Source organism: Ceratotherium simum, chromosome 22 (genome assembly GCF_057802395.1).
Source record: "Ceratotherium simum simum isolate JZ-2026a chromosome 22, ASM5780239v1, whole genome shotgun sequence".
Lineage (NCBI taxonomy): Eukaryota > Metazoa > Chordata > Mammalia > Perissodactyla > Rhinocerotidae > Ceratotherium > Ceratotherium simum.
Genome location: NC_141921.1, coordinates 31,970,461 through 31,996,919, shown reverse-complemented (window position 1 = coordinate 31,996,919; position 26,459 = coordinate 31,970,461). Strand labels below are relative to the sequence as shown.

The 26,459-nt window shown below is 39.1% G+C and overlaps 1 protein-coding gene across 1 annotated transcript in view; it reads left to right on the top strand.

Annotated features, from left to right (window-relative positions):
• Positions 1-315: 315 nt before the first annotated feature.
• The window catches only part of CLIC4 (CLIC family member 4), a 66,677-nt gene continuing 40,533 nt past the window's right edge, over positions 316-26,459 (top strand). Inside the window, exon 1 of the mRNA XM_087446553.1 lies at positions 316-520. Coding sequence (XP_087302679.1) covers positions 449-520 — 72 coding nt within the window. The 5' untranslated portion in view covers positions 316-448. The remainder of the gene's footprint in view (positions 521-26,459) is intronic.

Here is a 26,459-nt window from a genome sequence, read left to right as displayed (position 1 = left end):
CAGCGCCAGCAACAGCTGCGAGGACGCGCCCGCGCGGCGGCGGGACGCGGTGTCAGGCTCAGACCCCGGGGAATTTCCCTCCTGCCCCCAGGGGGCGTGGCTCGGAGTCCCGCCCCACGCCCGCCCGAGCCCGAGCCTCGTACCGCCCCATCGAGGCCACGCCCCAACCGTGGGTCACGCCCCCTGAGCCGCCTTGAGGCGCCCGAGCGGCCCGTCCTCCTCCCCCGCCCGAGGCCCCGCCCCCGGCCCCGCCCCGCGGCTTCAAGCGGCCCGGGCTGCGGCCGCCTCCGAGTCGCGCGCGGGGCGTGGGTCGGCGCTGAGGAGCCGCGGCGGAGGCGAGCTCGACGCCGGGACCGTCCAGCGAGGCGCCGCGCGGCGGGAGCCCGCAGCCAGAGCAGCCCCGGAGCAGAAGCAGCCGCCGCCGTCCGCGGAGCCCGCCGAGCCGGCCATGGCGTTGTCGACGCCGCTGAACGGGCTGAAGGAGGAGGACAAAGAGCCCATCATCGAGCTCTTCGTCAAGGTGAGCGCTCGCCGCCGCCCGCCCCGCCGAGCCCCCGCGCCCCCTCGGCCCCGCGCCCGGCCCATTGTCTCCGGCCCGCCCGCGCCTTCCCGCCGCCGGGCCCGTCGAGGGAGCCGGGTGGGACGGGACCCCAGCAGGCCAGTGCCCGGGGCGGCGGGCGCGGACGCCAGACGGTCCTGCCCCGGGGGGACGGGTGGGTCCTGTCACCCCCTCCCCGCCCGGGCGCGCGGCCCCGACCCCACCCCAGTCCTCCCAGTCCACCCCACCCGGGAGCCGCAGCCCCGGGCCCGTCGGGAGACGGGGGACTCAACTGCTTTGAACGCTTTCCGCAAGAACGTTTTGCTCCCCGCTGGTATGAAACTGCAACTTTAATCTTCGATGCAATCTTAAAAAAATTGAAAAAAAAGAGCAGACATTCCTGGGCCTCCGGGAAAGACCGAGATTCCCAACTTGGGTTTTCCTGTCGTAGGTATTTTACCACCATCTGGTTTTCTTGTTTCTCAGACGCCGAGCGTTTTGTATGATGCAACGTTTTGGCTGCTCCCCTCGGTGTGGCTGCCTCGGGAAGATTGTGCCTTTTTGTTTAGAAAGAAAAACTGACGAGGGAAAGAATTCATAACTCGCTTGGGCTATAAAGGGTTGATTTTCCCCTCTGCTCTCTTCGGTTTTTATATCCAGGCACTACCTTATTTGCTTTCAGATACTACCCCATTCCTTTCCTTTTTTCTTTAATATTTTTCATTTTAGCGAAGGAGAGAGTGGAAGTTATGAACATCTGGATCCAGCTGCCTCCCTCAAAACTTTAAAATCCTTGAGATTCTCTTCATCACTTACTCAAGCAGGCTTATCTGAATTGGAAAGTTAACAGTAATCTAGAACAATTGTGTTCCGCTTTTCCTCAGTTTTTGTTTTCAAGAAGGGAAGACGTTGAAGGGTGTGTCTGAGAGATGGAGAGAAGAAACGATCTGCAAGTGACTGAAACAATGCCTGTTTTAGGATTTTCTTTCAGTTATCAGTTTTGGAAACGTTTTGGTCCAGGGAACTGAAACAGCAGACAGGTCTAGAACCCCCGGAATATCTTCAGAGAGTCTCAGTTACTTTGGGTGGCAGATATAGTACTTTGGGGTGCAGGGAATGTAGGAAGGAACCTGAAGTAAGAGAAAGGAGTGGGAGGCAGCGAGGAGAGGGGAGAAGGGTGGGTCAGAGATCAGTGTTCAAAAATTTTACTGAGCTAGGAATAGGAAGGGATTTCCATAAACTCAAAAACGGTGTATCTACTAAAAATCTAAAAGAACATGATACTTAATGGTGAAACTTCAGAAGTAGCATTAAATTTAGAATCTGATAAGGATACTGTCAGTAATGGTTTCTTTTCAGCATTGTACTGGAGCTCCTAGCCAATACAACAAGACAAGAAAAAGAAATGAAGTATATGAATTAGAGAGGAAGAGGTCAATGCTTAATGCTCTGCTTACTGTTAACTTAACCCTTCAATTAGAAGGAGAGGAGTGTGGCGCATTGTTTCCCAAATTAGAGTCACTTGCGTACCCTTTCCCAGTTTCCATGTTTGTGTTGGATCAGTATTATTATTTATGAAGTGCAACTTGCTTTTCTAAAAACATAGCTTAGCCCTAAGCAATAACACCTGTGGAACTATGGATTAGGTATGGTGATTATATTTCTTATGTGTATAACTATTAAGGTAAAAAATGTTTGTGAACCACCTAAAAGCATCCTGCCTACTTCTAGTTGTAAGCCTTTCTCACGGGGCTTAGTAGCAGAGAACCAGGGTTCAAGTCACAGTTTTTGCTCACTGGGTGAGTTACCCTGGGCAAGTTGTTTTCCCTTTCTGGGACTTGTTTGCGTCGTTTGTGAAATGAGGTGAAAATTTTTCTTCTGGCCTGTGATTCAATATAGGCAAAGCTTTTTACTGATATAAGGAGAATAGTTGTTTCAAAGGGGAAACAAGGGCCAGGTTAATTGCGGTAAAGACTATTCTTGATTTTTTTCTCAAAAACCTATGTGTGGAAAATGCAAATGGGGGAAAATACCCTTGTAAATATAGTTATTTTGAAAGCAGTGAGGGGGCAGAGGCCGTGGTTGTCCAGTGTGGTGTGTTAAACTGTTAATTATTCTGACAAGAGGTATCTGTTTGTAGGAGAAAACTATTATGTACACTTAAAGCACATGGGTGGAAAAGGATATTGAGCCCACCTGTTTAGGTAGCTTGAAATTTAAGAGAAATAGGCTAGGATCTTCCCAGCTAGTGTGACTAGACTCAAGCGACATTTCCTTGTGAGTCTTGTTTTCAGAGTTGTCTGCCCATGGGCCCAGTGACTCCCCCTCACCTGTGTAACAGCAGTTCTCCATTTTTGTTTGTTTGTTTACCAACACCCAGAGGATAGGACACCTTCACAATAGTAAAGAGGCTTACAAAGGCAGTCGTCTTCAACAGTGAGGATGCCCTCTTCCCCTACCCTGCAGAACCTGGTAGGTGTGCATTTTTTGATATACCAGCCCTAGTTGGGAACCACCGACCGGTAGGGTGAAGTTCAAACCCTTTAGCGAGGGCATAAGGTCTCTTATCTGACTGCTTGCTGCCTGGGTTTCTAATCCAGTTTGTCCACTTACTAATTGTGTCACCCAAGACACATTACTTAAACCTCTCTGTGCCTCATCTGCACAGTTAGGGTATTAATAGACCAACCTCATGGGATTAAATTAATTAATATATGTAGCATGTAATAAGCTTAGAACAGTGTGTAGTACACGGAAGTGAATAAATGCTAGTTGTGTGTCATTTTGTGTGTACATATTAATATGCAGATTTCCCTACTAGATAGACAATAAGTTCCTTGAGGGTAAAGTCTGTATATTGTTCTGAGAGCCTGGAACATAGAGGGTACCAAATGGTTTAAATGAGGTTGTTTCCTTCTTTCTGAGCATTTTGCTGTCAATATATGTCTGCCCTGCTTTGGAATTGGGAACTACTCACTTAGATCCTGGTGGTCTGAGTCTCAAACCTTGGTCCTTGGTTCGACTTTGCCTAGCCTCTGGCCTCCAAAACCCCATGTGGTTTTATCTACCCACCTTTTTTTCCATGCTCCACTATTTAGTACCTCTGGTCTTTTCATGTATCTACCTTATTTTCCACCAATATTTCTTCTTGGTTACGTTCAGAATTTGAAAACCAAGATTTTGTCTTGGGTAAAAGTAAATATTAACCGTTGAGCCACAAAATGAGAGAAATTGAAGAGACTGGATTTTTTTTTTTTTAATAATTTTTATTTATTTATTTTTTCCCCCCAAAGCCCCAGTAGATAGTTGTATGTCATAGCTGCACATCCTTCTAGTTGCTGTATGTGGGACGCAGCCTCAGCGTGGCCGGACAAGCGGTGCGTTGGTGCGCGCCCGGGATCCGAACCTGGGCCGCCAGCAGCGGAGCGCGTGCACTTAACCACTAAGCCACGGGCCGGCCCGAGACTGGATTTTTGAATTTTTCTTTTGCTTGTATGAACCCAACTCCTTTGACACTGCTGCCTTCCCCAGCCCCCACTAGTAAGTTTGGTATGATGAGATGATATTTCTGATCTAGGTTTAGGAAGAGTCTCTTTGCAGAGTTTAGTTTTATTGGCTGGAATTTAAACTTGCTGGTGTGCCATTTTAAATTGGGACAGTCACTGTTGGTAGTAGTCACTAAGCTGCTGGGATTGGGGTGGTGGTTGTAAAAAATTAATCTGGTGCGGGATGGCTTAACACATAAGAATAACTGTTTCTTTTCAGATACTTGGCAGGGTTTCTAATGTGCTTGGACCCTGGAGCCAGACCGCTCAGCTTGAATCTGGCTTCTAGTGGTGTGTCAGGCAAGTTTCTTAAATTCTCAGTACCTCGGTTTCCTGACCTCTCATATCAGGATGATGATAATAATAACTTTATAGCGTTGCTGAGGAGATTAACTGGTAATCTTTGTGTATTAATTAGGGTAGCCTAAGCTGCCATAATAAATATTCCACCCCAAACAATGGTGCAAATAAGATGGAAGTTTATTTCTTTTCTCACCTAGCAGTCTAGGGGAGGGTGTTCTAGTTGTTGATGTGGCTTTCCTCCTTAGAGTCATTTAGGGACCAAGGCTCTTTCCAGCTTGTTTTTCCACCAGCCACCAGAGCATTGGCCTCCTCTGAGTAGTCAAATCTGGTGGGTGAGAAGTCCTGCTTGCAGCCAGTGGGGAGGTGGAGAATATGGAAGAGGCACATCTCTCTTAAGGGCCTCAGCCTGGAAGTTCTACCTGTCACTTCCTTTCATATTCCCCTGGAGGGAACTTAATCACATGGTTTCGTCTAACTGCAAGGAGTGCTGGGAAATGAGGTCTAGCCATATACCACCCTATGTAAAGCATTAGGAATAGTGCTTGGCACACAGTAAACACCTATTTTTGTTGTTGATGAAACTATATTATTCTTAAACGTGGGCTTCATTAATAGGATTCAGGGGATTCTGTAAATCCTTGAAATTACGTAAAGTATTCTATGTCAGCCCTTTTTTCTGATAATAGCAACCAAATGGTTAAGAACCATTGCTCTAAAAAAGTAAATGGTGGCATTCTGATTGTCAAGCATAACTCATATAAGCAAGATATAGAAGAAAAGTTTGGGCTGATCATTTAAGTCAATTCCATCTGATTATCTGTGACTTAAAGCATTTATTGGCATGAACTAGTGCCTAATACTGAGTTAGGTGCTGCTATGGGAGGTATAAGAAATTATTAAACATTTCCTATCTTTAGGTTTATAAGTTTTATTGGAAAGAAAACAATACAAGGTGGTACATGCTTAAGGAGTCAGGTGTGTTTCACATTAAGTTGGGCTAGGAGCGATGGGGAAAAATGGAAGTAGGCTTGAACTTGACCTTGAAAAAGTGGGTGGAATAGATGGATTGGGAATAGCCAAGAATGGGAATGTTAGTTTTGACATCATTTGTAAACTCCTCATGCAGGAAACAATAGAGTGATACTTTTGAAAGAAGGAAGAATCAGGAATGATTCAAATCCATAGTGCCAGGGAGACAAGGTATTTGGAAGTTGAAGATGAGACTGAAAACCTAATTTAGGTGTTTGCTAATACTACGTACAATTTTCCTAGCCTGTTTGTTCTCCCAGCACTTCCCTACTTTTTGAATTGCCGTCTCTTCAACAACTAACTTCTCAGTGGCATTTGAGAAGGTGCAAATGGATCGTATGGATGGGCAAACTCTCAGCTGTTTTGCCAGTATAAAGTGGGAGTTCATTTTGTTTCACGGGCAGACTTGAACCTCTTTTTTTTTTTTTTTTTTAAAAAACAAAACAAAAAACAGACAAATGAAATAAATTTCTATAGGAAATGATGCTGAAAACTTTGTTCTAATAATTGAACAAAAACTAACTCGGCATCAAGATAGTATTACCTTGGATGTAATTGGTTTGCCATTCATTTGAGGTTTCTAGAGGGGAAAATTCAGGAGATAGAAATGAATGTAAAAATGTGAAGTTAATGGTAACTCTATTCTTGTTATGTTTTGTTTGAGCTGTTCCTGAAGACCTAACAATGCTATTCTCGGCAAAGGCCAAGGTGATAATTTTGGTTAAATGTAGAATTCTGAGAGAAAAGGACCCAAAATGGGAAAGAGACAAGAGGCTTCTGAGCCAAGGGGACTGAACACTTGAGAAGCCTAACACACTATGAATAATAATAGGAGAGAGGCAATGGCGAGGACCTGGCTGTCACGAAAAGCCGCAATTTGGGAAGATGCTTACAGAGATGCTTAGAAGCCAGTAAAAGGATGATGAGCAAGACTTTCCCGCTTCCTGTTTCATTAGAGCTGTGGAGCCTCAGTGTTCTGGTGTCTCCTAAATAGGGAATTAGTCCATAAAAGGGAAATGTGGTAGGTAGGATGGGAAGTGTGATTAAGGCATGAATTAAGATTTCAGTCAAGTAGGGGAGTAAGTTAGGATGGGTTTGCCCATTTTAGAGGCTCTTATAGAGAATGGAAAGGGAGTTTCTGAAGGAAAATAACATTTAGGTCATGATTACAAACCATCCAAGTATGATTTAACAGAAATCTAAATTTAATTCAGGGCATCAGTTTGTGAATTCTCTTGGAACTTTTCATCCTGTTGTCTTTGGAGACTTGGCTTTTTTCCCTCAGTGCTCAGTACCAAGAATTGGTATAAGGAATATCAATTAGCCTTATTTGGTTTCTGTTATTTTCCTTTATTTAAAATAGAAAACCAAGAGACTCTATTAGTCTAAATTTATGAAAATAACAACTTAATTTAGATAAATAAGACTTATTTGCAAGTTGTGCCAAAGATGGACAAGGAGTATCTTAAATTTTAATGTTAATATTTTGAAGTAACAATATTCAAGCCAGGACCAGGTATTGACTAGAGAGTTCACCACGCGTATATTTTGTTTCATAGATTTTTTTTGCTTTTCTTGAAGCTGAAATACAGTGTGACTCTAAGCAAGAAGTATAACAGGCTTTTTTTCCTTTTTTTTTGGTAATAAAATTATTACTTCCAACTTTACATGCGAAATAATTCATTCTTATGAAAAGGATTTAGTTTTCATTCTAATAGAGTTGTAAAAATGTCAATCATCTGTAATAATTTAAGTATTGAATTTACTGCCACGCAGCATAGCTATTTGTTTGTATGTGTGAGAGAAGAAAAAAAGAGAACTGAACGAACGTTGGAGAATACAAGACCAAACCAGGAGGTGAAAGCTGAGGTGGTTAAGAACGTTTAAGGATCTGTGAGTTCTGGGCGTGCTTTCCTCCGCTAACAACCGGTTACTTTGTTTTGGAGGTGGAGCCCAGGTGGCAGATTCCTAGAGGGAAAGGTCGTTACAACCTCAAGACAGCCAGATCAGGCTGTTGTGCTGCCTAGGAAAATGGTGGAGCAGTAGCTGTGAGACCAGACTGCATAGACTAATTGAGAGAAAAAGAAGGGGATTAGGCTTAAGAAATGAAATTTTGGCCTTGAACACACATATACCCTAGAGTGAATTGAAAATTTCTCGAAGACATAAACTTAGGAAGAGTGTGAAGTTTATATTACTTGATGTTCTAGGTTATAGCATATTTTAGTTAACACAGGAATCTAAAATTTTACAAATGTTTAGGGCTTGTTGATTCTGCATTAAATCGTGTAAAAACTGTTGCTAGTTATCAATAGTGTAGACTATTTACATTTTGTTACTGTCAACAGGACCCTTGATTGCAAATATACTTTTTAAAAAAATGACTTAGACAAGTAGTATCTCTTAGTTTGTTTTAGTTTAAATATTGGCCCTAAATTTTAAAAGTTATGTCATTTCTTTTCTGCTTCCTAGTATATTCATTTGTATTATGCTTTTTTTTAATGTTTTTTTTCAATTATAAAAGCTCCATGTGTTTTCTGTAGACAACTTAGAAAACACAGAAAAGCACAAATAAAATAAAAATTACTTATAACACCTCCTTCTGGAAATGCTGCTGTTGCTATTTTGTTATATGTCCTAGTTTTTTTCATAAACTTGTGTGAATTATTGATGAGTTTATGTATAATATTTTATACATATTATGTATGTATAATATTTGTATGTTCTTCATGATAGCAGATTACTCGGATGAATGAAAAACGAAGCCCAATCTAATATGTAATGTGTATTGAGTTAAGTGAGTTGGTTTAAAGAAAATTTATTTAGGTTTTGTCAAAGAAGTTCAGATTGGATCTGGATTTATCTTCCTAACGGCACTAAAAGAGCATTCACCTGTTTCATCTTTGCTGGAAGAAACCGAGCTTTTATGTTGTGAAATCTGCCAATACCTAAAATTGCTCATGGTATAGATATTGATTAAATGCTTTGACGGTAGGCCCTCTTTTTGTGCCTTTAAGAGAAATCTGTTCTGAAAATCCAAATTATTTTTTAGTATTTTCCCCTTCAATATCTATGTGGTAGGTAAGGTATGCCCATTTTATAGTTGGACAATATAAGATACAATCTTTGCCTAGGAGCAGTGGAGCACAGTATAGGGATCATAATAGAAGCAAACATTAATTGAATACTTTCCATGCACTAAGTGCTGGAGAGAGAAAGGAATAAGAATACGTCCCTTGTCTTCAAGGAACTCGCAGTATAGCCTAATAGACTGTCAGAAGGTGAGTAAATAAGCCATGATATATGATGGCTTTTTCTTATATAATATATAATGACTTTTTGTCTCATGTGCATTTTAAAATTCAATTGAATTAAGACCTTAAGAAATGATTTATGTGGCAGCCTAAATGAGATAATTGACTTGGAGATGAGTGAAATGTTTATGTTGTATGCTATCAGATGAAAGGTAGTTAGTATTACTGAATCTAAGTATGGTGTATTATCAGTTGTTTAAAGAAACTTTTTGCCCTCAATCATGAGTTGCATGTTATATTCTGTAATTTTAATCTATCTAAAATAAAACTGATACTTCTTGCCTCAAATCTTAAGCACATCCTACTTTCTGTAGTTATTCATTGAATTAGATACAAACTCCTTGATCTGGCATTCAGAGTCTTTCAGATCATCATCCCAATTTGTGTTTCGAGTCTTATCCCCCACTCCAGCTGCAAATTTACCTCATATTCTAGCTAGATTGGTCCTGACCATGCCCTGTACTTCTCTGCCTTGATGGAAGATTTTTTTTTTTTTTTTTGGGTGAGGAAGATTGGCCCTAAGCTAACATCTGTTGCCAGTTGTCCTCTTTTTCCTTGAGGAAGATTGGCTCTGAGCTAATATCCATGCCAGTCTTCCTCCATTTTTTTTAATATGTGGGTCACCTCCACAGCATGGCTTGATGAGTGGTGTATGTCTGTGCCTGGGATCTGAACCTGAACCTGGGCCACCGAAGCAGAGCTTGCCAAACTTAACTATTATGCCACCGGGCTGGCTCCAGAAGATTTTTGCTGATGTTTCCTTCATTTGAAATTTCTTTAGCTTCTCCAGCCTCTCCCCCGACCTCCAACTTCTGCCTGCCAGAATAATATTTGTTCTTCTTTTGTGCAATCATTTAACAAATATTGGGTTACTCGTCTAGTGGCTTGGATACATCAGTGAACATTATGGCATTCATATTCAGTTTGGGGAGGCAGACAATAAATGTATGTCTGCTAGTGATAAGTGCTATGAAGAAAAATGAAGTAGGGTAAGGAGTATAGAGAATGATAGCGAGTGCTATTTTCTATTTAACAGGATGTTCTGGTAGCCTTGTGGAGCACAGCACATAGGGAGGCAAGAGCAGAAGCAGGGAGACTAGCAGGCTATTCAGTAATTTAGGCGAGAGATGATGGTGGCTTGGACTAAGATGAGAAGTAGTCTGATTCTGGATATATTTCTGAGGCGAAGATAACAGGATTTCCTGATGGATAGGATGTGGAATGTGAGAGAAAGAGGAGTCAAAGAAGATTCTGAGATTTTTGTTCTAAACAGCTAGAATGATGGAGTTGCCATTAACTGAGATGGGAGAACCGTGGGACGAGCTAGTTCTGATGGGGAGGAGATCAGTTTAATTTTAACATGTTAATTTGAATATGATAAGACCTCAAGGAACCTGTGTCTAGCGGAGAGGTTTATGTTAAAGAAATACACAAATAAAGACAGTATATAATTACTAAGGACAAGATCAGGGTGTCTTGAGAAAGAATGATGGGACACTCAGTTTAGATGGAAGCTTGGTGGATGCTTCTCTGAGAAATGTAGGAGGAATAGTAATTAGGAGAAGAATGAGAGGAATAGCATTCCAGGCTGGAGGAATCGGCATATGTAATGGCTGGAAGTATTCAGCAAAGTGAGAGTGACTGAAATGGAACAGAGGTGAGGTGAGAGTGAGGAATAGATGGGCTACGTCATGGAGGTCCTTGTATGGCGTGTGAATTTTATCCTTAGTAAAAAGAACAGGTCTCTAAAAGGGTTTAAGCAAGCGAGTGTCATGGTTCGATTTGCATTTTAAGATAAATAGTCTGGCCACTCTGGAAAATGAGTTGAAGAGAGGCAGGAGTGGAAACAAGGAAAACTATTTGGAGGCCATTGCAGTCAAGAAAGATGATAGTGGCTTGGATTAGGGTGATGATGGAGAGAAGAGAATGGATTTGAAATAAATTTTGGAAGTGGAGTCAATAGGAAGATATTGAAGAAGGAGTTGTGTGAGAAAGAGAAGTGTAAGAAATGACTTGAATTTCTAATTAGAATCACTGGTTGATAGAGATGCCTTTAATTGAGATGGAGGAGGAGCCGACAGTGTTCAATTTCTGACTTGTTGTGTTTGAGATGACTGAAATATCAAGTGGAGATGTTTACTAGAAAGTTGCATATACAGATCTGATGCTCAGAAGGAAGTCTAGGCAGGGTGGAGAAATTTGGGACTCCGTCCATCTATCTATCTATCTGTCTATCTAATCTATCTATGTGGTATTTAGAGTGTGTGAGATCATTCTGTGAATGAATGAGTGAAGAGTAGGAAGAATGCCCAGGACCAAGTTCTGAGGAACTCTCAACACATAGAGGTTGTGTAATACAGGAGAAGCTGGAAAAGGAGAACAAGGAGGAGTTGCAAAAGAGCTTTAGTGAGAGGAGGAAAACTATGAGAGCAAGGTACCAAAGAAGCTAGGAGAGGCTTTTAAGAAGGAGGGAGTGGGCCGGGCCCGTGGCGTAGCACTTAATTTTGCGTGCTCCGCTGCTGGCAGCCGGAGTTCGGATCCTGGCCGAGCACCATTTGTCAGGCCATGCTGTGGCGGCGTCCCATATAAAGTGGAGGAAGATGGGCACGGATGTTAGCCCAGGGCCAGTCTTCCTCAGCAAAAAAAAGAGGAGAATTGGCAGATGTTAGCACAGGGCTGATCTTCCTCACAAAAAAGAAAAAAAAAAAAAGGAGGGAGTGACCAATTGTGTCCAGTAAGATGAGTATCTATTTGACTTATCAACCTGAAAGTCATTGGCAACCTTAGTAGTAACAGCTTTGGTGGCGTGGTGATGGGGAAGCTGTAATAGAGTGGGTAGAAGGGTGAATAGGAAGAGAGTGGAGTCAGTGTGTAAAGCCAACTCGAACAGGAAACTTGGCTGTGTAGAAGAGACAGGCTGGTAGCTGGAAGGGGATACATGTCAAGGGAAGGCATTTTTAAGAAGTGTGAGCCATAAGAGCTATAATGTAGGAAGGAGCCCTATACACTGTCATCTTAGAGGGGAAAATATTTCCCCTGAGAGTTGTCATAATTCACTGACTGGGAGGCCTTTTTCACTGCTAGGAAGATCTGGTTTGTGCATATTTAGAATGGATGCGTAATTATTCCACAAAAATGATTTATTTATTTTTCTGTTGTATTTCTGAAATGCATGAGATAGAAGAAATATATGGAAGAGTGTTTCATACTTAATTGAACTAATATAAACATTTATGGGGTCTTTTGTATGTGCCAGGCACTGTGTTAACTGCATGACTTGTGTTAATTCATCTGATTGTTCTTCAATAAAATGTTTGCTGAGGGAATATACAGAAGCTTTTTTTTTTTCCTTGCACAGGGTTGATTTCAGAGGAGGCTGGTGGGAAAAGGAGAAACAAAAGAGCATACGACTGGGGAAAAGCAAATGCCTATTAAATTCACAGAAAGCTTTGTATAAGAATCCAGAGATATAGGCTGAGAGTATGATGCAAATCACTGGGCTTAGTTCATATTTGCTGTTTTGATTTAGTGCCTCAAAATGACTCTTATTTTAGATAGAAATGAACAGATTTACTTTTTTTGCTTGCAAAATAAGAAGATTGAGGGGACAGTCCATGAGTGTTCTGGCCCTGGGTGTGCGATTTGACAGCTGCTGAGATGAGGAGTTGAAGTCATTGTCCTGATGACTCAGCTGGGACCCCTGTGCTAGATTATAGTGTTGCCTTGGTATTGCCTGTAAAAGTTCTGTCCTTTGTAATGTTTGAGATCGGAGATCCCCAAGTCAGAGCCAGAGGATGATTGTTGACTTGACGTATCATTTGTATTCCCTATGTAGGCACTGAAATAATCAATTTTGGAGTTGCAGATTGTTAGAATTAATATTTCTGGTGGGCATTTGAGTTGTCATTTGGAAGACTGGATCTTTGTGTTGTGTTGCTGTGTAGTGTAGTGGTTAAGAGCATGGACTCTGAAGCCATGTATATACTATGTTTCAATCCTGGTTCTACCGTTTACTAGCTGCCCTAATGTCTCCACTGAGGTAATAGTATCTACATCTTGGGCTTTTGTAAAGATTAAAAGAGTTAATATAAGAAAAACACTTTAGCATCTGACACATAGTAAGCTTTGTTTGCTTATTATTGTTCCATGGGCCTTTGGGAATGCTGAGTTAAGACTGTGTTGACCTATGGTTAGTTTATATGTTCAATAAATGTGGTTTCAATCTTCAGGATGGTAGTAAGAGAAGCATCTGCCAGGCTGCCACTACAAATAGGTGGAGAACCTTCCATTCTTGATCAGAAGAGCAGGTCTAGTACAAAAAAAGTCCAAGATTAGACTTGAATTTATTCCTGAATTAACTTCAGTGAACCGTGATCTTGTTGACACTAGGTAACTAAAGGACAGTTGGATTGGACTCTGCGGTCTTAAACCATCTGCCTCAGCAGCTCTTTCTGGACTTGCAGCTAAAGAGTGTTTTTCGTTTGTCTTTTTTTTTTTTTTTTTTTTCCTTAGAGGACAAAAGAATTAAAGAGGAATAATCTCTGACATACAGGATCTAGTGGTTCTGTAGAAGTACTTTTGCATTATGGATTTTGGCATTTCACTTAGCTCCCTGTGCTACTGCATTTCACTATTCCTTCATTTTTATGATACCACTTATAAAGGTGAACTGGGCATATGTTAACTGGCATTCATCTAATGCTTTCTTTAGGGGAAATGCAGCCATGTTTAGGAGAGATTAAGTTCTTTCTATTTAATTTGTAGTAGCAGAAATTGAGCTAGTGTAGATTTACAGGTTTTATGCTTAGTTTGTTAAGCATACAATTGTTAAGGGGTAAGGGTAGAAAGAGTTGAAGTCTCCTAATTCTTAATTTATTTCTAGACCCTGAGATTGTTGTTGTTCTTTAAAATTTTCACCTTATACCATAATGGGATAATGATAAAACGTTAAAACTTTAGCATGACTGTAGTTGATAGATGATGTAAGGATCATAAAGTGACTTTAAAATCCTTAATTTTATAATAGTGTTATAAGCTTCTTGAGACTGCTTGATTTATTCCTATATAAGGTATAGTAAGTAGTACACTGATGCAGAAAAATGAACGGTAGGTTTTTGTTTTCCTGTTAAAGTCAGAATAACAGTCATAAGATAATAGATAGCATTGAGTGCTTACTGTGGTCCAGGCACAGTGAGCCAAGCCCTTTACATACATTAGCTAATTTAATCCTCATATAAACTCTGAAATAGGTCCTATCAATCCTATTGTACACCTGAGGTTTAGAGAGGTCCTTGCTTGTGTGTGGTTGCAGAACTGGTAAGTAGCAGGACTGGGATTTGTACCCAGGTCTTTGTGATCTAGTACTTGACTCTTAACCACTAAGAGCTCTTTTATTTGTTTATATTCTTTTTCTCTATTTGAAACTTGAATTTTTACCTAACAGAGTTTTGTTTTCACTATTTGCTGTTTTCAGTCACCCTGAAAAATAAAAAAAAAAATTCTGAGAATGTGTAAGGATAATTCTAAAACATAGTAACAACCAGTGAGCCTAGATGGTTCGTTAAATGAGTTTGGTTGCTTTCAGTTCTCTTGGTTAAATTTGAAAGGAAACTGTAAAATTTCCGTTACCTCATCTCTGTGCATTTTGGGGGCCTGGTTAATTAGTATTTTGTAAAATACCTTAAAGGGTTTATTTATAAACTTGTTAAGGAACTTGACTTGAACATCACATATTTGATTTTAGGATTGTTTTCCAATTCAGAAATGTCAAAGCAGTCCAAGTTTAACAAAAATCACATGCTAAATTGTTAATATTTTTCTCTGTGTTCTTTTTTTCCTTTTTTTTTTTTTTTTTAACTTCAGAGGAGCCTACACTAATCTTTGCATTGTTGATAGAAAAAAAGCAAGGAAGTTTCTTTTTGTGGAGAGAGGAAACGGCTGTTAGTTCAGGACTTTATCCATATTAGGTATAAACTAAATATAGACGTGTAATCCAGGAGTGAAGTCACATCTATAAACTTTCTTAAGCAGAGCTAAGAGATCAGCCAGTGCTTTTGGATCTGGGTTTTTTTGTTCCATTTTGTTTTGTTTTTTATTTTTCTAACTTCTGGCTCACTTAAAAGGTTACCAAACTGATTAGTTCTATGGTCCGCCTTCCTTTGTCCCTTAAAAAAGAAAAACCAAACCATTTACAAGGAATCTTTCTTTAAAACAAACACAGAAATAAAAATGATTCTACTTTGTGTATAAAGAGTAGTTGCATATGCCTCTTTTTGAGGGGAGGTTGTAAATATGTTAGTTTCTTGACCCTGTTGTCATTTTCCTATCATGGATTATTTTTTTTTTAAGTTGGTTTTATCCTTAAGTCTTTTTCACACATATTTTTACTGTGAGGCTTGACTCTTGTTGTCTTGTGTAAGAAGCATCTGTTTTACTTCATATTTTCTTGGCTTATTCAGTTTTTAACTATTAAATCAGATCTCAGTGTGGCCAAGTGGTAATAGGATTCTTCTGATTGGTTGGTTATAGATATTGTAGTAGAACAGAATGAAGGAATAAATCTGTTGTTTCCGGCCAAAGCACATGTTGTTCTCAAATAAGGATTTTTTTTTTTTTTTTTTAAAGATTTTATTTATTCATTTTTTCCCCCCAAAGCCCCAGTAGATAGTTGTATGTCATAGGTTCACATCAAATAAGGATTTTTAAAAGCCCCCCCAAAACATTCTTACTCACAATAACTGTTTTCACTTTTGTGTTCCTTCTCAGAGTCCTTTGCAAGCAAGCATACCAGAACATTCAGGCACTTATGAATTTGCTATGCTTCTGAGGAGAATGATTTACTTTTATGGCATATCTTGTTAGAAATATTTTGGAATACAACTAACCCTGTAAAAAGTTTAGCTTAACGTATCATTTCAAGAGTTTTAGTTCATGAAACCAAATGCCCTCCAGGATTTAGTTCACATATCTTCTGAATACTCGGACCTTGCTGCTCCCTCAGCAGAGCTACTCCCTCCGGCTATCTGTCTGGAGCATTTTGTTTGTTTGCATATTCTGCCACTCATTAGAATCATTTTCCATCATATCTTTGTTCCAGGCTAGAATGTGAATTCCATGAGATCAGAGATCAGGGACTATTTCCTTCATCTTTTTTATCTCCCACACAACACAAATCTTGTTATATAGGAGACAGCTCATTAATTCAGTAAACATCTGTTAGTGCTTTTGGGGAAATTGGTATTCGTAGTGTGGGGATGGAAGCATGTAAGAGAGTATTAAGTCTGTTTCTGGTGTTGTATTCTATATTACCTCATAGTGAAATACCAAAGATAAAAATAGTATTCAATTACTGAACTTGAGACATGTAATTGGGGTTTTATGACTAGCTGCTCACTAGATAGATAGCCATTGATCTAAACTTAATAACAGATGGGTTTAGAGGTCTAAAATCTTCAAATTATATAACTGGAAGACCAGGTTCAAGTTGTTGTTCTCATTTGTAAAGTGGGTGTGTTTCTTGGAAGTGAAGTCCAATCTAGTCTAGATTTATTTTCTGTACCAGAGTAGCCTTAGTCTTGGGTGTTTAGGCCCAGACAGAAAGTTGAAACCTGAGATTTCAAAGTCAGATCCAGATAATTAAATTCTCATAATTAGAAGCAGTTTATTAGAAAACAAATATAAATGGAGCTAATTAAAATGCTCAGTGATAATGGGGGCAGTTTGCCAAAGAAATGAAAAATATTTCAAGGGTGAATTCTTCGACCAGAAAGAATATATTGTGTTTTCCAAATGAACTACCTGAAGGATGAAGGGAAGATTTTGTTTGTTCTGTCTAAAATAAAACAGATACAGAACTATTCTAAGTTAGAATTTTCCTTTATCGTATTTAAGGCATCTGTGCATTGACATGGCAAATAAAAAGTTTCAATAATAAACATGCTATTTTGTACTATTCAGATATTTGCAGTTTATTTTAGGTGAGCCAAGAAGATAGACAAGAATTCTGAATGTTAACTTTTCACAGCTGCGATCCATTGTTGAGTATATAATTTTAAAATAGTTATTTTGTAATATACTTTAATGGAAATTTTAAACATTGATAATCCAAAATAAAATACCAGAGAAAGATTCATTCATTCATATGTTTATTGAGTGCTAATATTTTCTTTTAAAATATTCTGTAGTATTTTTATGACTGCAGTTTTTCGTAGTTCATTGTCATCATTAATCCACTGTTCTTAGTCATAGAGAGGTCCAAAATTTAGCTGTTAAACAATACTATGATGTATATCTTTATAGCCAATGTTCTGTGCATAACCGTGTTATGTAATTCAGTTTTTAAAGCCCCTCACATATCTCATTTATGCTCTGAATTTTTTGTTTTCCTTTGGTTTACCTAAAGTGTAATCTCTTAAAAAAAACTTTCTGGAGAATTTAGATTTTTTACCAAGGGGCAAATTGGATTTGTGACTCTACTGTTGAACTCTTGATAGAATTTCTAGTTAAAATTGGTCTGGGAACTTGTTGATAAAGAGAAATAGCTCTCACCCACTAAAGTTAGGTAGCTGCCCTAAGTACAGATGGGGAAGGAGGAATATTTTTTGAACACTTAATTGCTTTCTTTTTCTCCCAGTACTCTTTCTGAATCTAGTGTATACTACAATATGTGTATCTTTAAACTGCCCTTAGGGAAAGTGGGCTGCTGGATTTTGACTTGCGTAAGAATTTCACCCATCCCCCTAACATATTTGTCTTCAGCTGATAAACAAGGGAAGACTCTGCCAGTTAGTGAATTTATCTTTGATTAGAAGGTAAAAGAATGAGCCTCAGACAGTGAAAAAGTTTGAGGTACATATTTTAGATGTGACCAAAGTGAGAATAACTAATTGTAAAGGCACATGTGTATTTTTTAAATAATATAATCATGCCTTAATATAATAAATACAAATTAGTTTTCTATATTCCTGAAATTAAATCATTTATTTAAATGTCAAACATTCAAATTCTACATAGTTTTATCTGAAAATGTCTTGATTTATCTGAAAATGTCTTGATTTCACTTCCATTCTTTAAAGATGTTTTTGCTGGGTATAAGATTTTGGAGTGATTTTTGTTGTTTTTATTTTTGTTGTTTTTATTTCACCACTTTAAAAATGTTCCATGTTTTCTGACATCCATTATTTCTGATGAGAATTCAACTGTCATTCAAATTGTTATTCCTTTGTCTGCAGTGTGTTTTTTTTCCCTAGTTACTTTAAAAATTTTCTCTTTTCTTTGCTTTTTAACATTTTAATTATGATATACCTAGATGTGACTTGCTTTACATTAATCCAACTTGGTGTTCATGAAACTTCTTAAATCTGTAAATTTTTCTTTATTTGGGAAAAGCTTGGCCATTATTTCTCAAATTTTTTTGCTTCATTCTCTCCTTCTGAGACTCTAATTAAAAATATAAACCTTTTGATATTTTCCCATAGGTCTTTGAGGCTCTGATTTTTTCACTGGTTTTTCTCTGTTCTTCAGATTGATTAATTTTTTGCATCTGTCTTCACATTCATAGACCCTTTTGTCACTTTTCTTTATTCTACTGTTAAGCCCATCTAGTGATTTTTAAAAATTTTTGGATATTGTATTTTTTAGTTCTAGAATTTACATTTTGTTCTTTTTTGTGATCTCTGTCTACTGAGATTTCCTAGCTTCCTTTATCGTGAGCATATTTTCCTTTATGTCCTTGAGCATAGTTATAATGACTACTTTAAAATCTTTGTAGCAAATTGTAGCATCTGGGTCATTTTAGGATGTGTCTCCTTGATTATTTTTTCTCTTAAGAATGGGTTGTGGGGCCGGCCCGGAGTGCACGCTCTCTGCTTTTGGATATTGTGAATGAGAAGTTGTAGAAACTTTGGATTTTGTTATGTTCCCCTGAAGAGTATTGATTTTATTTCTTTTCTTTTTTAAAGCAGGTAGTTAACTTGGCTAAACTCAAATCGCAGAACTCTGCTTCCCCAGTGGTGGGTGGCAGCTCAAATTTCAGTTCAGTTCTTTTAGCTGAGCTACTTGGAGTCTGCCCTGTGCGTGTGTGTGTCAGGGATCCGTCAGAGATCTGGACAGAGTTTTATACAGATTTTAGGACTCCCCCTCTCTGGCTCTCTTTTTTCTGGTGTTCTACCTTATTTTCCAGTGGTGATGGTTGCTCTGAACTTTCTGCTTTGGCTCTTGAAGCCAGCAGAACTGTGAATTTTCCATTGGAGTTTTAGCTGCCCTACATGGCACAAGGCTAAAAGATAAAAATTGGGGAAACTTGTCCAGTGTCTTTCCCTTCTTCTGCGTGTCAACTCCCCTCCACCATCTGCCTGCTTTTGTTCACTCTCCAGTGCCTTCAGGTGGTTGTTTTTGTCTAGAAGTTATCGTTGTTATGGGAGCGGAGGTTTGATCCTATCCGAAGTACTTGGCCATACCAGAAGCCTCAAATTGATTTTTTAAAATAAACTTTATAATTTTAGAAAAGTTTTAGATTTATAGAAGAATTGCAAAAATAGTAAGAGTACTCAAATTGGTTTTAAATGAAAATATTTCTAAAATATATTAATGCTGCCTTGACTTCCTAAAATCCCGAATTTAGCTGCCAGTTAATGTCAGCATTCTGAATACAAATTCAGTAATGCAGCAATGGCCTCCGGAACTATTGAGGTTGTAAGACTATTTTTTTTTGCCTTTCTGCTGAACGGCCTCTGCTGTTATGCTTTTTGAACCTAGCTCTCCTTTGTGTGTGTGCATGCATGGGTGCATGTGTGTGTTTTCTGTTTCTTCTTTGCCAACCTAGGTCTTTTGATGCAGCCCATTTCCTTTAATTTTCTATTGTAATCTGTTGTTGTTTGGTAAGCCAGATAAACTTGTTAAAATTTGTTTGAAATAATAAATTTCTGAGAGCTTGAATGTTGAGTTGGTGAGTCAGGTACATGACTTTAGTGCATGGTCTTGGTGACATTGGTGTTGGTTGTTCAGAGGCCTTTCTCTGGACATGTGCCGTCCAGTATGATAGCCACCAGCCATATGTGGCTACTGAGTGCTTGAAGTGTGTCTAGTTTGAATTGAGGTGTACTATAAATATAAAATATACATCTGATTTCAAAGATTTAGTACAAAGAAAAAAATGTAATAATTTTTTATGTTGACTTAATGTTGAAATGATAATATTTTAGATATATTGGATTAAATAAAACATTATTTACATTAATTTCACCTGTTTCTTTTTACTTTTTTTAATATGGCTACTAGAAAATTTGAAATAACATTTGTGGATCGTATTGTATTGGTTGCAGTTCAGGTAATTTATCTTACTTGATAGTAACGGCCACATGAGTGCGATGACAGTTGTACCATAAGAATCATGAGACTGAGCAGGTGAGATTCCAGAATCTCCTTCTTACCTTGATGTAAGAAACTGTAAAAGTGGTTAGTGGCATGGACCTTGGAGTTCAGACTTCAGCTTTGCCAGTCCTCAATTGTGTGACCTATGTATGGCAAGTGGCTTAGTTTCTCTAAATCTCTCTAAATCTTAGTTTCCCTATCTGAAACATGAGACAAACAATACCTATGTGAGGATTAATATATATATATAAAACACTTTCATATAATGTATAAGGAGTGAGAAATAAACTGATAAATTAAATGATTGCTATAACTTGTTTCCAGGCAGTTTTGGTGACATTTTCATTTATTGTAGTTGATTCTTTTTTTTTCTTTTTTCTTTTTTCTTTGGTGAGGAAGAGTGGCCCTGAGCCAACACCTGTTGCCAATCTCCCTCTTTTTGCTTGAGGAAGAGTGGCTCTGAGCTAACACCTGTGCCCGTCTTCCTCTATTTTGTATGTGGGTCACTGCTACAGCATGGCTTGATGAGTAATGTACGTCCGAGCCTGGTATCTGAACCCGTGAACCTGGGCCACTGAGGTGGAGCGCGCTGAACTTAACCACTACGCCACTGGGCTGGCCCTGTAGTTGATTCTTACAGGGAGTAGAATCAAGGTTGATCCAGACAGGGAAAAGGGTTACACTTTTGGCCATATTTGTTTGTTTTTTTTTTTTTTTCCTCTTTCTTGTCATTCAGTATTTCTAATTATATGGCTTGTAATTTGTTCTGAAGAGATAATAGACTCAGTTCATCCTATTTTAGGCTTTTGATGCGTGAATGTAAACATTCCAGCAGAACTTGTTTTCATTACCCTTCTTGTTGTGCTTAGATGGCAAGTCTGGTCATTGTATATGTGACACTTTGTTTTAACAAATGATTCTGGCTGAGACATTTCAGATTTGATTTTAGTACAGATTAGAGCCTTTGTTTTCATTTTCAGCATATGCTTCAAATATGTAACAGAGAACAGTGGTACTCAATAGAATCTTTCTCAACTGTTATTAATTCCCTACATTATTTCAGCTAGTAGTTTTTGAGTGGTTACTTTTCATTCAGCATTTTTTCAAGCAATATGAAGAATTCAAAAGTTCTGTCGTATTAAAGTAGTTTAATATTTTGGCAATGATTAGAGACAGGAATAAGATTATCATGTGTAAATATTTGGGACATTTTCTTTTATAATTTTCTTAAATCTGAAAAGAAAGAAAAATGAAACAGTACAGAGGAGTATAAAGTTAATACCCCTGTCCCTACTTCTCCCCAAGTCTGCCCTGAGGTAAACAATGTTCATTTTGGTTTTTAGTCTTCCATACCTGAGAAATATTTTCAAGCCAAGGTTACAGCTCTATGGCTGTTATCTCTTGAAGAGATGTCCCTTTCTATCCTCCAGCAAGGTATAGGCACATCCTCACCCCCGTCTTAAGGCTTTCCTCTACCCAGTTGCTCAAACCAGAAATCTAGGAGTTAGTTTGATTTCTTTCTTTCCCTCGCTTCCCACATCCAAACCATCCACAAGTCTTTAGGATTGTGCCTTCCTAATTCAATGTAATGCATGCATTTCTTTCTATCTTCATTTCCTCTACCTAATCCAAGCCACATTTCAGTGGGACTACTGGAGGTAGGTTTCCCAGCTTCCATTCTTCATCAGCTCCATGCCCCTGCCCCAAACCGTTTTCATGTGGTAGCAAGTGTTGTTGATTGTTTTAAAATGGAAATTGGATTTTGCCCTTGTATGGCCCCACCCACCAAAACCTTTCAGTGGTATCCCACTACCTCATACTCTGGTATTACCCTGCCCCCCCAAGCTCCATGAAGTCAGGAGTATGTTCTCTACTTGGCACATACTTTGTTACTGAGTATTTACGAGATGCTGGGCAATATTTTAAGAGATTTTCGAATATTAATTCATTTGATCTCATAATAACTCTATGAAGTGGGTATTATTCTCCACTTTACATAGAAGGAAACTGAGTCCCAAAGAGGTTAAGTAACGTGCCCAGTATCACACAGGTGGTTAAGTAGAAGAACTCATATATCAAACCAGCCATTCTGCTTCTAGTGTCCTTGCTGTTAATCATTGTGTTCAATGATTGCTTTCTACACAGTAGACACTTGGTAAACATTTGTTAAATGAATGAATAAATTGTTCCCTCTGTAGGCATAAAATTCAAACTCCTTAATTTGGCCTAGAAAGTATTTCATGATCTGGCCCCTGCCAATACCTTTTTTTCTCGTGCTCACAGCAGTCTAGTCACACTGGCTCTGTGCATGACTGGCTCCTTCTCATTCTTTAGGTCTTAGAGATCTTTTGTGACCATCTTATCTAAAGTGGGTGCTCCTCATCCTCTCTTAGTACTTTGTTTCCCTTTAGGCACTTATTGCAGTTTGCAGTTTTTAACTTGGTATGTTTATTATCTGTTTCTTCCACAAAAGTCTGAGTTGCACAAGGTCAGGTCCTAACTGTCTCATCCACAGCTGTTTCCGCAGTGCCAACCCCAGGCGCTTGGGATACAGTAGGTCCTCAGTGGATATGTGTTGCATGTTGAGTAAATGTATCTGGGTCCTAGGCAAGGAGGCGTCCTGTAAGATGTTCTGTGAATGAGGAAAGAGAGCCCATAGCTTGAACTTCAGGGGCAGATGCTCTCGGACCACTGAAATCCTAGAGCAAACGTGGAAATGGCAGCCTGTGGAAAACAGAATTAATTGTAAACCAGAGGCCTGGGATGGCTGTTATATCTCCTTTAACTTCTATTGGGAGTTTACTTTTTTCATTCCTTACCACACTTAAATATTTTTGTTTTTCCTGCTAATCTTAATTGGAGATAAGTGGCGTTATTGGCTTGGGTACTTAGGACTGTGAATAACAGAAAACTGCCTCACGTTGTCTTGAACACTAGGGAAATGTATTTAACGACAGGACGTCTAGGAGGACTGCTCTGTGTGGAGTGTCAGGTCTGCTCCCTTTTTTGTGATTCTCTTGGCTCTGGCCTTTTAGTGTTGCCTGCAGCCTCAGGCTGCTGTCAAGTTGGCCACAGCAGCCATAGGTTTCACCTCCAAGGGTTTCCTCTCCTGGTGTCTTTGTCTTAAGGGCGAGAAACTTCTCAGGAGCCTCTGTCTTGTCGACTAGAACTGGGTCACACGATTACGCCAGTCAGTCACTGGCACGACGGATGGAACTATCAAGACTGGCTTAGAATCTGCTAGGATTTACTCCTGGAATTGGGGATTGGGTCATATCCCCTGTGTCCCTTGGGGGAGGGAGGAATGGATGCCTGGTCAGAAATAGGAGTTCTATCAGCAGAAAAAAAAAAAGTGGGAGAATGGATGTTGGGCAGGCAGTTATCCGAGTTTGCTGTAGTGGCTTCCGTGGTTTGTTAGCTCTGTCCTAAGGTGATTTGGAGACCTAATTTAGATTTTTGAGAAAAATTATTAATCAGGAAGATTTAACTTAATAAGTTTTTTCTATGCTGATAACCAGGAACACATTCTTTATAACCCAGAGGCTGTCATTGTTAGCAATCAATAGAAAGCTACTAAATAGTAAGGCATCTGCAGCAGATGAAATCCTATGGAAAGATAAAAAAAAGTGTGACATCCCAATGAGTTTATGGCCTAGCTCAGGAGATACAGTGCAGAGATATGGATAATAAGGTAATAATAAACAGTAACAATTTAAGAAATCACAAGGCAAGTCATGATTAATTGTTAAATAAGGAGCATAGGCTTGCTGTTCCCTGTGTTGGTAAGAGACGCAGAACCTTGGGCCCCACTCCGGGTCTACTGAATCAGAATCAGCATTTTAAGAAGATCCTCTGATGATTTTTATTGACATTGGAGTTTGAGAAGCTGGAATAGACGTTGAGAAGACAAGGTAATTGGTTTGGGCTCGAGTGGTCTTAGACGGGTTTCTTGGCGGTGAGGCTTGAGCTTGACCTGAAGGACAGGTGTGGCAGTCGGCATTTCGGGTGGAGGACAATATGATTTTAGTCATGAAATTCTCCAGATTTATGTGGCCTTCCTATACAGGGTGAATGGAGGGGTAATGGAATAGTGGTGTGGGTCCTCAAGAACACTGGGGGGGAGTCATTCCAGGAAAGAAGGAGAGAGAACTTTTGGAGGACCTCATTTTTAAAGACTACTGTACATGTTTACAGGCTTTGAAAAAAAAAAATCAGACTATTAGCTACATTAGGTAATTGAATCATAATTTGGTCATTTACTAAAAGGAAACAGACAACCTTTGAAACTACTGCACGATGAAATATCTCTCCCATTGAACAGGTCTAACTATGAATAGTTGTGGGTGGAATAAGGTGCTTAGAAAAGAGAGCTAGTTCACTAAACCACGACATTTAGCTAAAACGATTGGTTAAATTGTGTATTTTAGCTCTTTCCTCCAACAACATCCAAGTAACTTTGAATCTTGATGACTTGAGTAATAACTTTAGATTTTAGTAGATTATTTCACATAGATAAACTATTACTATACTTTTAGTTCTTTCCTCCCTTTTTAAATTTAAAAATAAAATAAAGTGAAAAGACACATGAATGTGTAGGTTTGAATGGTTCTTCAATGCAAGAGAACATGGAGTCTCCTGTTATAAGCTGAATCACCAACTCAGAGGAGGAGCCAGGGCAAGCCCATGAACCTGAAACTCACAAAATCATGATATTGGAGAATGTTTATGACACTTTTGAGAAAATGTTAAACAGGTGTTATTTCAATTGTGATAAGGTTGAGGGGGATATATTTTGAGTTTCATTGTATTCCATATTGAAATTTTCACTTTTAGTGTGTTCACAAATTCTTAAATTATTCAGATTAAACTTTGTAGACCATAGGTAATACAAAGGCAGGAACCATGTCTTCACTTATCCGTCACTGGATCTCCAGTGTTTAGTGTAGGTCTTCACATGACTGATGAATGATTAAAAAATACGTTTTTTTAATTTAAAAAGATTGATTTTTATCTGCCCTTGGAGATAATACATAAATAGTACAATAAAAGTGAGCTGTAATATAGTTAGAAACTATTAAGATGGAAGTGAAACTAGATTAATAATTTACAAAAACTTTTTTTGGACAAGTTGCAAGAATAAGAACAGTACAAAGAACACCCTTTACCTGGGTTTACCTATTAACATTTTACCCCCTTGGTTCTATTACTTGCTCTTTCTCTAGTATGTTGCAGGCAGTTAGCTCTTTACCCCTAAATACTTCGGTGTGTCTTCCCTAAGAGCAGAGATATAGCGTGTGTGACAGCATTACAGTTATCAACTTCGGTAAATCAATCTCACCCCTCTCCCCAAACCTCCCCTTCCCAGAATAGAAAACTAAGACCCAGAGAGGTTGAGTGACTTACCCATGGTTTTATAGCTTCTAAGTGGAAAATCCAGCCTATTTTGCAAGTCAGGTATTGGTCCTTGTTCCTAACATCACAGCAGAATCATTTCTTCTTTTTTCTCCTCATAAGTCAAACCATTTAGTAGTACAATATAGTAATTAAAATTTGCAATTGTTCTTCTAAACCAGATGTAACCACCCCACAGCATAAAGGACTTGATCTGTAAAGGACTGTGGGTCACCATAATTGTCCTTGACATTATATTTGGTCTTAAGACAAGCTCTTAGAAACATTAATGTTGTACTGTTTTGCACTAAAAGGTCCTTGCCTCTGCTTCTTCATTTGTATGGAATAAGAATGTTCTTGAATTTGAGTCTCTAGGTTTTAAGGGGCTTCCGGCTGGCTTGGTTTAAGTTTTTTTTTTTTAATTTTTATTTATTTATTTTTTTCCCCCCAAAGCCCCAGTAGATAGTTGTATGTCATAGCTGCACATCCTTCTAGTTGCTGTACGTGGGACGCAGCCTCAGCATGGCCGGAGAAGCGGTGCGTCGGTGCGCGCCCGGGATCCGAACCCAGGCTGCCAGCAGCGGAGCGCGCGCACCTAACTGCCAAGCCACGGGGCTGGCCCTTGGCTTAAGTTTTGATATGCCAAGTTTGAGGCAAAATAGTGTGGCATTCCATTCAAGTGTGGGAGGAGGCTGTTATTTACTAAATCTGACCCTAACAAACGGTGATCAGGTTGCTGGCCTACAAAGAGTAGTGTCCAAAAGGCATCGTGAGGAATTCAAAGTTTAACCACAAAGTGAACTTCTTTCCAGTCTTTATTTTATTCTATTTTTTGGCGTATTTTCCTGTATGTCAGTGTTTACCAAAATATGGTCTGCCCACCAAATGCATCAGAGTTAGATTTGCTTGAAGTACTTTTTAAAAATTGCAGATTCCTGGACCCCACCACAGACATGGTGAATCAGAGTG